Raw genomic sequence first — 14,355 nt, forward strand, 5'->3', positions numbered from 1 at the left:
AATGTAAATAATAATAATAAAAAAAAAAAAAAAAAAGGAAAACAATTTAAAGTATATTACAAATATTTGGGCCTTTTTTATTATTTTTGAGTTGTACAGTTTGCCTTATTGATTGATATAAACGGTCAATAGGCCGCCACAATCATCAAATGGCAACCTACATTCTCTTAAAAATGAAACAAGAGCTGGTTTGATTTTAGCTACACCACCATGACTATGATTTCCAATACCAGTGATGAGCTCGATTTTCTTTGGTCCAGATCCAGTGTCACCTTGATATTGACCTCTTGTATGGATATCCAATACCTCACTGACCATTTCCAGTGCTTCTTTAACATGAAGACCATGTAAATCTAGCTTCAATGTATCGTTAATTCTAGAATTACTAGACAAGAAAATTTGATTGGCTGCATTTTCATTGGATTCTTTGAGTAATTTTGCATAGTATTGTCCCTAAAAAAAAAAAAATAAATAAATAAATAAAAAAGAATAGAGTGTCTTTCTTTTTGTTTGGATAATTACTTGAGCTGCAAGATTTCTGGCTTCTGCACTATTTCCTTTCATATATGCTTGGGATGCTTGTTGGAAATAGGTATTTCTCAACATTGCATATTTATTTGCTTCTCTTCTATATTCACCATAATCCTTGGCTAAAAATAAATAAAAATAAATAAATAAATTCATCTCTATCTGACATATTTGTTTTTTCATCTTACAATTAAGTTCATGAGATTTGATTTTAGGAGTTTTCTTTTTGTTATCAGAACCAACAGTAATTTGTTTACGATCCAAATCTTTTTGAATATCAAAAATGGCTACATTATTTGGCGAAGATGGAAGGATATTTAATCTTTCTGGATCGTCAAATGCTGGCGAAGAATCGCCTGGTGAATGAGTCTGTTTTAATATTTCTGCAGAGGTTTGTGACTTTTGTTGTTGTTGTTGTTGTTTTTGTTCTTGTTCTTGTTCTTGTTGTTGTTGCTTATTATTTCTAATCTTACTAGCCAATGATCTAGTGTCCACTGGGAACATTTCTGTTAATATTTTCCAAGTACCTTGAAGATTTCTTCCCGATTGCTCGTAAACATCTTCGATAATTTCCTTGGAGGTCATAGAGTTGAATCTTGCATAAAGTTTGTTTAATTTTACTTGATCTGGCTTCTTGTATTTTTTGTCAATGATAATGGCAGCATTCAATTCATCAAAGTTGTGCTCATTATTTTCGAGTGAAGCAAAAGAAACGGAAACTGGAATGGGGGCCGATTTGGTTGAAACATATTTGTACACTGGGGATGGGTTTTCTCGTGCTTCCTTTTCTTGTTCTTTGATGACATCATCGAGACTACTTTCATTGATGATTGCTGGTTGTTGGAGATGGATTTGTTCTTTGTATGATTCTTCATCAAACGACAAAAGTTGTTCAATCGATTTCTCCAAGTCAAAGTTATTTTGATCCAATACCATTGCCAAATTTGGTCTTGAAATATGACCAAACATATCCTGTAAAGTAGATAACAATTCTCTATAACTTTCATTTTGTTGAGCTATACTTTGTTTTTGTTTGTTACTTATTGGTTTTTCTGGGGTCGTTGGAATTGCCAATATAGGACTTGTAGTAGTTGATGGTTGTTTTTGTTTGTTGACTTGTTGTTGTTGTTGTGGTTGTTTTTGTTGTTGTTTTGGAGGTTGTTGTGGTTGTGGTTTGTGAACAGGAGGAGGTTTAACTTGTAGTTTGGCATTATTATTATTATTATTATTATTATTATTATTATTATTATTATTATTATTATTATTATTATGATTTGGTTTCTTTGGTTTCTTATTTGTATTTGTTGTTGTCGTTGTTGATGTAGTTGTTGCTGTAGTATATGGATACTTTTCAAAATTATCTTGAATATCAATGTGATCCATCATTTTAATGTTGAAATCATCACCACCGTCTGTTTGTTGTTCAGCTTCAACAAAGTTTAATGGCTCTAACAAAGTATCTACAATCTTTTGTAAATCACCATTACACTCGTGAAGCATAAACTCTAGTGTCTCATCATCAATCTCTGGAAACATTGTTTTCAAGAAACCAAGTTCCATTTTATCAAGGTTTGGAAGATCTTCTTGTTCCTCCATCTTTTGTCTGTTGTTTGGTAGCTGATAGTTTGGTAAACCAAAGTTATGAACATCCATATTATACAATTTTCTTGACAAATTATCACCCAAGTCACTAAATGGATCTGTTGTTGTTGTTGATGTTGTTGATGTTGTTGAGGTTGTTGATATACTACCGATTGTATCATTGAATGATTGGTCGGGATACCAAGGTCTATAGATTTTAAATTGATAATGAGATTGATCAGGTAATATAGGTGGTTTACCCTGTGATGGTGATAGAACATTCCTTATAGGTCCTTTGTTAATGTTATTCTGTTGTTGATTGTTGTTCAAGATATTATCATTATTGTTATTATTATTATTATTATTATTGTTGTTGTTATCAAATGAAGGAGCTGAATATTTCCTAAACCCTCCCAACATTTCTTATCTCTTATTTTTCTATTCTATTCTATTCTATTCTATTCTATTCTATTCTATTCTATTCTATTCTATTCTATTCTATTCTATTCTTTCTATATCGCTATCTACTATCTATCTATATTTATCTATTTACTAATAATTCAAGTTCAAATGAAATGTAAAAAAAAAAAAAAAAAAAAAGAAAGTGTATCTTTTTAATTTTTTAATTTTTTTAATTTTTTTTAATTTAATAAAAAGAATAAGATATTGTTTTATAGATTTATTATTCTTTTAATGATGGGATGATTTTGATTTGAAATATTACCAATTTTTTGGATAATATCTTGGCGTTGTTGTGATGATTGTTGTTGTAAAAAGTATTCAAGATAGATTGGTAATATTATTTTAAATCCATTATTATTATCTGTTGCTGTTGTTATTGTTGTATCATTGTTCTAAAAATAATTTAAAATTATGAGTAAATCCCTTATATATTTGTTCATTATTTAAATTATCTCTCTCTCTCTTCTATACATACATTGACAATTGAAAAAGATAATAATAATGATAAATCCAATGTTATTGGTTTCAATAGATTATTATTATTATTATTCAACAATGATTTAATGATAATTTGTGATATCAATTCAAGTCCCAATTCCAAATTTTGAGATAAAATGATAGAGTCTAATAAATCCAAAACGACTGATGCAATCGATGATTGATTCATTACAATTAATGGTTCTACAATCATTGCATCCAAATATTTTGAAATCATATTCATTGATCGATTGTCTGTAATAGAGAAGCACCATGATTTAATTCTATTTAGTTCTTTTGTCAATATTGCTAAATTGTTGTTTTGTTGTTGTTGTTGTTGTTGTTGTTGATATTTTATAACAGATGCATAAATAATGTTATTGCGACATTCTTTTGCCAATAGATCTGGATGATTGGTAGATGCAGTCAATGGAGCTGCCAATACCTTATCAAGTTGAATAAATGGTAGTTGAACCAATGTATCAATAGCTGATTTAATAAGAATGTCAAAATGTTGATTGAATTGATAGGGAATTGGTAAACTATCGATCAATTGAATGGTTTGACTGTAAATTCTATTGATTAAATCCAAAGAAACGTTTGATGACTTGGTATTACATAGACGACCAAATGTTTCCCAAACTAAAATAGTTTGTTTGTGTTTGTCTGATGATTGGTAGATGGACAAGGTATTGTTGGCCAATGACACTAAAAGATCACCAATAATAAGTGGTACTCTTGAAACTGGCATAAAAGCAATTACATTGGGTATAGCCTTTACTAGTGCCTTTTTGACAATAGAACTATCGAGTGATTGAAAGTGTGTTACATTTAACCATTCTACCATATTGATTGCATTGGTGGACAAGGTAATATTTGTTGCAGTAAAGTGAATGCATTGTTTGCGTAGTTGACAATCATTGGTATTTGAAAAGATACGTTTGATGAGCGATCCCCAATTGACAATTGGAAGCTTTGTACCATCAACCTTTGATAGTACTGATAATACTATTGACATTAGTTGTGGTTGATTTGGTTTGTTGGGTTGTTGTAATAATACACTAAACAAGTGTTTAATTAATAAATCATCTTTTAAGTGATCTAAATTATCTGGTACATTATCAGATGAAGAAGAAGAAGAAGAAGAGGATGAGGATGAAGAGGAGGAAGAACCAGAGTAACCAGTCATTGATCCAAGACACCAGGCAATAGTTCTGACAACTCTACTATCTTGATCTGTTTTATAGATTTCGATCATTCTTGTCAATAGTAGATTAATGTTGGATTGACATTCTTTTCTCTTTGAAGGATGAGAATTGATAATCTCTAGAGTGGCTGAGTTCAATTTGGTTCTAATGACAGAGTCTATATTCAAGCCAAAGAGTGGTGATCCGAGTAATACTGCAGAGAGTGTTGTTGCTGATACCTTTTCAACCGATGAAGAGGTTGACTTTAGATTGTTGGAACATTCTTGCAACATAGACTCTACTACATCAATAGAAATGTAGTTTGTCAATAGTTGAACGATGGATCCTCTTGCAGCTGCCACCATAATGGAGAGATGTTTGTGTGATCTATAGGCAGGTTCAAATTTGGAGGAATATTGTTCCAAAAGTTGGGCAACAAGGGTTTCGCCAGATATTTCTTTGGTTCCAACTAAATTCATTCTCAACATGCTTCCTAGCAATGTAGGTTTGGCCAAGAGTGAAATACCAATTAATTGCCAATTGTCATCATTTGCATCTCTTGATGAAATTTGATTCACCTTTTCATAGAGTTCTAGAATCATAGTCTTTTGTCCAAATTGTTCCATTGATCTTGTAGAGTAACAAAGTGACAAGATAAAACTATACAATATTTCATCTTGTTGTTGTTGTTGTTGTTTATAGTTGGAGTAGGCCTCTACTAAACTATCAAACAATTCTTTGTAAAGTTGATTACGTGTCTGTGATAGTTGTTTATAGTCTACTTGAGATGAAATAATCATCAATGACAAGCCACTAGCAATGATATAGGAACTATTGATTGTTTTTTGACCGTCTTTAGATAAATTATTTAGACCATACACCAAAAGTTGGACACAATCTTTGAAAATAGGACTATCATCCAATAAAAGAGGCAACAATGATCCAATAGCACGAATAGATGCTTTTTGTACATTTGTGTTGACACTACTACTACTACTACTTGATGCCCATTGATAGAGTTGATTTGCCAACTGTTCAATTAGAATATAACAGGTTTGTGGTAATTGTCTACCAAGTCCTACCAATACACCGACGGCATTGTCAACTTGGAAAGGTGTCGAGTTACTATTTAATATGATGGTTTCTAGTTGTTTGTATAAATCACCATACACCTTTTCCATAACCTCTTTTTCTAGAATAAAATTATTCAAGGATTGTTGTGGTTGTTGTTGTTGATGTTTGAGTGAAGCTCTAACCATTTCATTTTTGACTTGATAAGAGAAACATGAAATCATAAATCTGTTCCATGATCCTACAGACATGAGTTCTAAAATAGTGTCTCTGCTTGTATCAAACTCTTCGAGAGCATCTGATAATAGATTCGACATTGCTTTGTATTTCAAGGCAATTTCTTTTCTACTCTCTTGTTGATGTTGTTTCTTTTTAGTTTCTTGATCTTCGTCTAGAGCTTCAGAGTCTGTATTTTCTTGTTCATCCTTTTTATTGCCCATCACCCAGAGCAAACCACCAAGTAAACCTTGTTTTATACCAACACGTTGATCCTCTTGAAAGTCTTTGAGCAACAAATCACCTACTTGTACAATTGAATCACCCAATCTAACAGCCTTTGTCTGCTTCAATGTCAAATGTATACTCTTTAATGTACGCTTTTCATTTAATTCAAATGATAATATATTGTACAATAGATTGTCAATGTTTTCTAGACCTCCAGCCGATTGTGCTTCCAAATAGTTTGCATTCTTTAATATATTGATTAAGGAGGGGATATTCTCTGGTTCTACGATGATTGCAGTATCGAGTGAAGCATATTCTGCCAATGTACCAAAAGCGGCTGTACGTACTCTCTTGTCTTGGTGTTTTGATAAATCCCAACAACGCCTGATAATATCTCGCATAGTAGTTAACAACTTTTCTTCCATGTTGATAAGAGGTTGTTGTCTAAATTCTGCAACACCACATGCGAAAAATTGCAATAAATGGACCAATACGAGTGGGTTGCGTACTCCATCCTCCAAGCCTTGTTCTTGTCCCAGATTCTTTCTAACAACTTGCCATGCACTTGCAAATGACAATACTTCTTGATTACACAATTCAGCAAGAGCATCCAAAGATATGGCCAATACATTTGGATTAGTATCACGACACAACAATAGAGATAGTGGTTGAATCAATTCTTGTCCAGATCCTCCATCCTCTTTGCAAACATCTAGAATGGTTGCAGATGCTGCCAATCTTGCTTCTAAACTAATAGTAGTAGCAGCAGCAGTAGAGTCTTTGGTTGATTGAGAAGAAGTACAACTATTTGCAATAAGTTGTTGAATATGAGTAAATCCACGCCAAGATTCCTTCCATACTGTAAACCAAAGTCTTGTAGCCAATGGAGATCTTGCAGGAGAAGATGAGAGTGATTGGAGAGCTCTTGACACAATTGGATAACATTTTCTATTCTTGGAGAGTCTAGCCAATAAAGAGTATAGATGGAGAATGATTGATGGTGATTCTTCGTTTTGTAATCTATTCATAATAATTGGTAATAGATCAACTGCATGATAGGCTGTATTATCACCTTGAATGGCCAAACTACAAAGTAAATCCAAAACACAACTGATAAATTGATCACTATTCTCTACCATTGATGGTGATGGAGTTGTAATCGAGCAAGACAATACATTTGTTTGTTGCAAGAATGATGATAAGAAATAAAATAATATTTCAAAGCATGTCGTAACTGGTTGTTCAGAGGTCAAAGAAAAGGTTTCATATTGACTTTGAATTAATTGAACCATATTGTACAATCTATTGTTGTTTCCATCATCAGAAGAGATGATGTTTGAAATATTGATTTCACAATTTTGATGATACCAATTCCAAATAATATTTAATAGTATCATTGATTCTGATAATTTAATATTGAGATTAATCGTTGTTGTTTGATTGTCAACAATAGTGGTAGTAGTAGTAGTAGTAGTAGTGCTGTTTTGATTATTAAAAACAATTGATTCTATTGATTTAATCAATGATTTAATTGATTCTTTTTCTTTACTATCGATAGAGGCAGAGTCAAGTAAGAGTAGTGGATTGATGCATAATCTAAGAGCATGTCTTTGTCGGCTGGTTGCTGTATTTTTAATCGATGTTATTGATTGTTTTAAAATTGAAATGATCATATTTTGGTTTTTTGTTATTGTTTGTCTCACTTGGTACATTAATACAACGATCAATGGTACATTGTCAGAAGAAGAGGATGAGGAGGAGGGGGAGGAAAAAGAAGAGGTAGACCATAAAAGTGAATCATCCAAAGAGATGAGATCATTGATATAGATTAATAGATTACTTGATTGTGATACCAATCCAATACCACTATTACTATTTCTATCAAATCCAATACTATCTTGTACTATTAACTGTACCATATAATACAATACTCTTGATTTGAAAATAGTCATTGAAACTATATCATTGTTGTTGTTGGCGGTGGTGGTAGTTGACGATTTTGGGAATCTAATCAAATCGATAAGATCACGCAAGTAATTGATTATTATGGCAAGTGATGCAGATGAAGAAGAAGAGGATAGTCCATATGGAATAGAATAAAGTATCAATGTAAGAGTATCCAATATTGGGTAATAGAGAGCATCAATATTGTGAGCCAATCTTGTAATACTATTAAAGAGGAACGATGGTGAAATGGTTTGTAAAGACAAAGCAGACGATAAGATAAAGTTGATAAATGGTACAAAAATGATACGATATCTTTGTTCGATCAATGATGGTGGTACGGCAGATGATAATACACCTTCCATGTGATAGATGATAGATGACAACATACTATCAAAATGATCTTTTGATGTGATTGTTGACTTTATAATCGATACCAATGGTGATATTGATTGTTTAGTTTTTGAGGAGGTGGTGAGCAGTGATGACATGTAATCTGGTAATATAATCAAATCTACCAGTGCACCTATTAATAGATGATCATAGTTTGATAATAAAATTGGTGATACCGATGAAGATGATGATAAACAATTAACTAATTGATCAACTACTCTATTGGTTTCACCACATCTTTTAATCTAAAATAAATGTGTAAAGTAGAGGAATTTATATAAAAGTCAATAAAATATAATTGATACATAACGATCGATCGATGATTTACATACACAATCTAGAATAGTTTCAAGTATCAAAGGTATATTTGAAGTAGCATTGATAGTAGTATTTGTAGTTAATAATCTCTTTGAACATAATAATAGATCTACAAGTGACTGAAGTTGATGATTGTATTGTTGAGAACTACCAGCACCTGATGACTTTAACTCTATGATCGTATTTGATAACTTTAATATACTTTGTCTGAGTATAGTTGGATGTTCATCTTGATCTTCAAGATTGATAGTTATCTTTTGTTGTTGTTGCTGTTGTTGTTGTTGTTGTTGTTGTTTAGATGATTTATCTTGTACCATGGTTTCTATCTTTCTCTTTTAGTATTGTACAAAAAAAAGAGAAAAAGAGAATGAATAAAAAGAATGATCAATCGATAAAAATAGATAGATAAAAAAAAAGACGACAAAAAAGAGATATATTAAAAAATATAGTTGTTTTTTTTTTGTACATATTCCATAACATGTGGATTATTATTATTATTATTAATTAAATTAAATTAATTAATAATTATTTATTTGGGCTCATAAGTCCAGACGAAAACAATTGTACACTGTTTCGATATTTCTTTCTTAATGATCCAAATGATGGGGAACTACCTGTACTATTACTATTACTATTACTACTTTCACCATTAATCGTAGGAGAAAGAGGTCGTTGTTGTTGTTGTTGTTGTTGTTGTTGTTGTTGTTGATTATCTTTGTTTGATGGTGAAAAAGGTGTAGTAGTTGGTGAATTACTATCGTTGGTCGTAGATGATGATATTTGCATTGATTTTCGGTGATTTAATTTTGGTGAAGGTGATTGTGGTGTTTTTGGTGTTTGCAATTCGTTCATACATTCTGTCATTACTGCTATCCATTTATCTCTTTGTTCTGTTGTGTTGGCGACAAATGTATATACCTTTTTTGATGTTACAACTTGGAATGAATCCTTAAAATCTTAATTAAACGTTCAATATTAATTAATATGACCGAGTGAGTTTTGATATTTGTCGCCTTTCTTAATTGTTTTTTACATACTTTTTAAAATTGAAATAGCTTTGATATCAGAGAATTTAATACATTTAAATAGTGTTTTTCGATATTGATTGCTATTTGGTGCAGATAAAAGTGTAGTCGATGTTGATGATGATGATGATGATGATGATGGAGAGGGTGGTGTCATGAGTGATAGAGTTGATTGATGATGTTGAAGTGTAGATACAGGTGATATGTTGGTTGGTTGATGTGGTAGTGTCTTGTTTTGACGATGATGATGATGATTGACGCTACCTCCAAGACTGCTACTGCTGCCACTATTGCTACTATTATCAATTTCAGTACAGATTAAACATTCTTTAAATAAATATACATGGAGATCTTTCTTTGTAGATGCAACTATTCCCTTTAATAGAGATAATTGACCTTCTTGAATGAATTTTGCGTTGTTTGCTTCGTGAAAGAGTGGTTGATCTGAACCCTTTTGTTTGATGGTAGTCAGTACTTCTTGTACCTTTTCAGTGTTGGTAGCAGTACGCTTGGACTCGTTGAGATAGAGAGTGAGATCGTGTAATTGACAAAGAGATAGAGCAGTATAATTAAAGTCTGGATGGTCATGTGGTGTATGCCTTTCAATCTCTTTGAGTAACAATGTATAACGTGGCATACGTTGTACGGGAAGCACCAAAAAACTACCAAAATCTAAATTTCTACATCTCGCGTCATTCTCCCAACCCAATATCATTTTATGCAATGCCGAATAACTTGTACTAGTTTGTATAAATTTAGTCATTGCAAATGCCTTTTCATAGTTGTTTATATAGATTTCATATAATTTTTGAAATTCTCCCATCTATATAAAAAGGGAAAGAAATCATTGATGATTAGTAATTCATACTAGTATAATCTTTAATATTATTATTCAATAATATTGATTACATACAAAAGGCATAAATATATTTCCAATAGTTGAATCATCTGACCAATTAAGATGACATTTTTCCAACTCTTCCAAAAGTTTAATGTGCGTATTTCTAATCTCTTCGATATTGCAAAACAACATGAAAAGGTAATCGGCAGTGAGAAGAGAAAACTCTTTAATCGGTGCATAAAATACATCGATAAAAGTATTCATGTCAGACACATAACCACGTTCCACTTTTAAGAGCTCGTTTATAATTCTTTTACGTGCCGATAGTCCAGTAGTGACAGGTGATGCTGTTCTCTGTGATGATGTTAATGACAGTGATAATATTTCACTGTTTAGACTACTTGAACTAGTATTTGTACTATTTGCTATTCTTGCACAATTGTTGTTAAATGTGCTCAGAGGTGCTGATACTGACAATGAAATGTTGTTTGTTTGGTTATTATTATTATTATTATTATTATTATTATTATTATTATTAGTGGAGTTGGAGGATGGTTGATGTTGATGATTATGTGATGTAATTGATGATGATGATGATATACAACTAGACATTGAAGATGATCTACTAGAAATCGGCGTGCTTGTTGTCGTCGTTGTTGTTGTCATTGTTGTTGTCTGTTCGACAGTGTTGCTGTTGTTTAGTGATATTAATTTTAATTTATCTACAATTTCTTCACTCGCAATATGATGATGATTATTATGATGATGAAGACTACCATAACTACTATTATTATATGCCGCTGCCAAATCAGTTTCATTATTCTTTACACTTTCAATTTCTATCAATTCATCATCTAATATAGATGAAGACGATGAAGATTGTGATTCATCATTGCTATTACTATTGTTGTTGTTGTTGTTTTGATCAATATTTGATTGATTATGATTAGCTATATCTACACTATCGGCAGCAATGGTACCATTATTCTCTTTTCTATAATCCAATAACAATCTTTTGAATTTTCTCATTGCTAACCATCTACGAACAATGCTCTGAACCTTTATAATACACCAAATCTTATGACTATTCTTTGATACAATGTTATTTCTATATAGAAAATATATATATATATATTTATATGAATATATTTACAAATTGTGTGAAAAATATGAGATGATGGTTAATGATCTATCCTTTTTGTTTTCAGCAGCTGATGATATTAATGAACAGCTGTTGCTCCTCCTGCCAAGTATAACCTCCACATCAATCGCAATCGTTCCTGAAAGTTATAAGAGAAATAAGAAAAACAAAAAAAAACTAAACAGTTTCAGTCAGATCGACGATCGACATAGGGGGTGGTGATGCCGAAGCTGTGTTTGGTTTGATTTTTTGTTTGTTTGTTTGGTGGTGATAAAAACATACTTTTCTTGTTTTATCGGTTTTGGTCTCAACATCGATGACCTACTGCTGCTGCTGCTGTCGCCTGATGCAGAACTCATTGTTGACATTCTGCTGCTCTGTCTTCCATTGCTGTTATTGCTTAACATCATCACTGATTGTTGTCTGCTTATCATTTTTTGTTACTAGTACTACTCTAACAATCAGCTGTTCCTGTTGTTGCTGCTAATACAAAGAGAGAGATAGATAAAATTGGTTGGTCAGTAAATGAATAGAATAATAGAATAATAGAAATAGATAGATAGGTAAGAGCAGCAGCAGCAGTAAACTGTTTGGATGGATGGATGGGATGGGATGGGAAGATGATGAAGAGTATTATACTTACTTGATTACAACTATTCAATAGTAGGTCAATTGATTAAATTAATTAATTAATGATGATGATGATAATATCAAGAGAAGAGGAGGGTGTATTGTTATCAGACAGCGGATTAACAGAGTTGTTGTATTATTAATAATTAGTAGATGATGAGATGTACATATGCACCACACAACACACCAATCGATCTCTCTTTGACAGTACTATCTATCTATTTATTTATCTTATTCTGTCTCTCTACTGCTGCAGACTAGTATTAATACCAAGAGAGAGGGGAGGTGGGTGTTTAAAAAACTATTAGTTGTAAAAAGTTGTTTGATGATGGTGAATGAATAATAATAATATTAATTATTAATTATGATCCAATTTTTATTATCTGAAACCTAAGTGTGTGCGTGTGTGTGCGTGTGAATTGTATCTGGTGGTGATGGTATAATAACTGTGCAAAGTGATAATAAATAAATAAATAAATAATGACAATCGAGATTGATGTTGGTACCTCTCTATTTGTTGTTGCAAGTGACAAGGTTTCATCCGGACAAACCTTGTCCAAAAAAAAAAAAACAAAGGCGTTCTGATAATTGAGCTTTTTAGAAGGTTCCCTGTTTCAACGGAACCATACCAACTACTACTCTTATTATTGTTGTTAACTTTTAGTTAGTTTGTAAATAATAATAAATAATAAATAATAATAATAATAATAATGACTATAACAACGAAATTAGAAAATACACCAGAGGAACAAGGAGTATCAAGTAGAATACTTTTATCAATGTTTGATGATTTAGAGTCAAGAGCATTTGAAATTCATGCATTTCTTTTGACGAGAAACAACAAGGTAGTTGCTGAAGGATACGCAAGACCTTATAGTGCTGATCGTGTTCACATGACTCATTCAATGACAAAGAGTGTTTTGGTGTGCGCTGCCGTATTACTCATATCAGAGGGCAAACTAGAATTAGACCAAAAAGTCGTATCATTCTATCCACCATCGATTGACATTCAAAAACAAGATTACTACTCAAAACTAAAAGATATGACTGTAGGTCATTTGATGACTATGCGTACTGGTCACGAAAAGGAAGTATCTGGATCTGTGTGGAGACCGATCAAGACTAGTTGGATCGATGAGTTTTATAAAATCAAAGTTGTCAATCAACCAGGAACAACCTTTCTCTACACCTCTGCTTCTACATACATGTTGTCTGCCATCATCACTGCTGTACTAAAACAACAACAACAACAACAACAAATCACATCAACACCAACAACAATTGTGTCAGCATCACAATTTCTCAATGAAAGATTGTTCAGACCACTTGGAATTAAATATGAATGGCCAGATTCAACAACAGATGCAGATGTATCACCAGGAGCCAACGGTCTCTCTTGTAAATTACAAGATATGGCCAAGTTGGCACTTTTATTTGTCAACAAGGGTGTGTGGAAAGGAGAGCAACTGATACCAGCAGATTGGGTAGAAAAGATTCAACAAAACCATCAAGATGATGATGAAACAAGATACGGCTATCAATGGTGGCTTGGACCAAATGGTGCTTACTATATGAATGGCCTGTTTGGTCAATTGAATGTTGTATTTCCTAGCCACAATGCAACATTGTCAATCTTTGCTGGAGTACCACCTCAAAGTAACTTTGTAAACGATTTTATTTGGAATTATTTCCCAAAGGCATTTTCAGCCGATAACAATGAAATACCAGCTGACCCAGAATCTCTGCTCAAACTCAGAAAACGGTTATCAACACTTGAATTGGTACAAGATTCACCAGATCCAACCATAAAGTTGGTACATGCTAAAAAATTTGTAGATTTTGTTGTCGACAGTGAAGTTGATGACAATGGTAATCCAGTAAAACGTGCATCGGCCCCCGACATTAAAATGATGATGTTTAGTTTTGAAAAGGAATCTATTCTTTTCACACTAAGAGACAGCCAAGGTAAACATACTATTCCAATTGGACAGAGAGGTATATTTATAGATAGTGTAACTAGATTTAATCGATCACAACTACATCATGAATATGAATCTTTGACACCTTCTTGTGTTGCCTCTACAAGCAAATGGATTGATGGTCGTACACTTTTATTAGATTTGGTTTATGTTGAAACTACTTTTAGAGATAGATTGATTATTCAATTTACACCTAGACACATTAGAGTTACACACTCTGTTAATACCAATTCAAGTTCATTTCAATTACCAATGATAAAAGGTGTTTTACAACAATCAAAATAATAATAATAATAATAATAATAAATAATAAATAAAAAGTAGGTTGTATTTA

The 14,355-nt window shown here is 32.2% G+C and overlaps 4 protein-coding genes across 4 annotated transcripts; 1 reads left to right on the top strand and 3 right to left on the bottom strand.

Annotated features, from left to right (window-relative positions):
* Window positions 1-105: 105 nt before the first annotated feature.
* On the bottom strand, window positions 106-2,529 carry DFA_10602 (small MutS related family protein; the record flags this gene model as incomplete). Its single annotated transcript, XM_004354454.1, has 3 exons — window positions 106-453; window positions 523-650; window positions 717-2,529. 3 exons carry the CDS (start codon window positions 2,527-2,529, stop codon window positions 106-108), a joined length of 2,289 nt encoding a protein of 762 aa, XP_004354506.1.
* A 251-nt stretch (window positions 2,530-2,780) lies between these two features.
* On the bottom strand, window positions 2,781-8,722 carry DFA_10603 (armadillo-like helical domain-containing protein; the record flags this gene model as incomplete). Its single annotated transcript, XM_004354455.1, has 3 exons — window positions 2,781-2,963; window positions 3,047-8,332; window positions 8,393-8,722. The coding sequence occupies 3 exons, from the start codon at window positions 8,720-8,722 to the stop codon at window positions 2,781-2,783; spliced, it is 5,799 nt and encodes a 1,932-aa protein (XP_004354507.1).
* A 208-nt stretch (window positions 8,723-8,930) lies between these two features.
* gxcGG (pleckstrin domain-containing protein) lies at window positions 8,931-11,846 on the bottom strand (the record flags this gene model as incomplete). The annotated part of the gene is made up of 4 exons (XM_004354456.1): window positions 8,931-9,361; window positions 9,443-10,253; window positions 10,344-11,379; window positions 11,695-11,846. 4 exons carry the CDS (start codon window positions 11,844-11,846, stop codon window positions 8,931-8,933), a joined length of 2,430 nt encoding a protein of 809 aa, XP_004354508.1.
* Window positions 11,847-12,752: 906 nt separating this feature from the next.
* DFA_10605 (beta-lactamase) lies at window positions 12,753-14,306 on the top strand (the record flags this gene model as incomplete). Its single annotated transcript, XM_004354457.1, has 1 exon — window positions 12,753-14,306. The coding sequence occupies one exon, from the start codon at window positions 12,753-12,755 to the stop codon at window positions 14,304-14,306; it is 1,554 nt and encodes a 517-aa protein (XP_004354509.1).
* Window positions 14,307-14,355: the final 49 nt, after the last annotated feature.

This window comes from Cavenderia fasciculata, assembly GCF_000203815.1.
Source record: "Cavenderia fasciculata unplaced genomic scaffold Scf_EU5ZYIE02H8LDV-5, whole genome shotgun sequence".
Taxonomy (NCBI): Eukaryota; Evosea; class Eumycetozoa; order Acytosteliales; family Cavenderiaceae; genus Cavenderia; species Cavenderia fasciculata.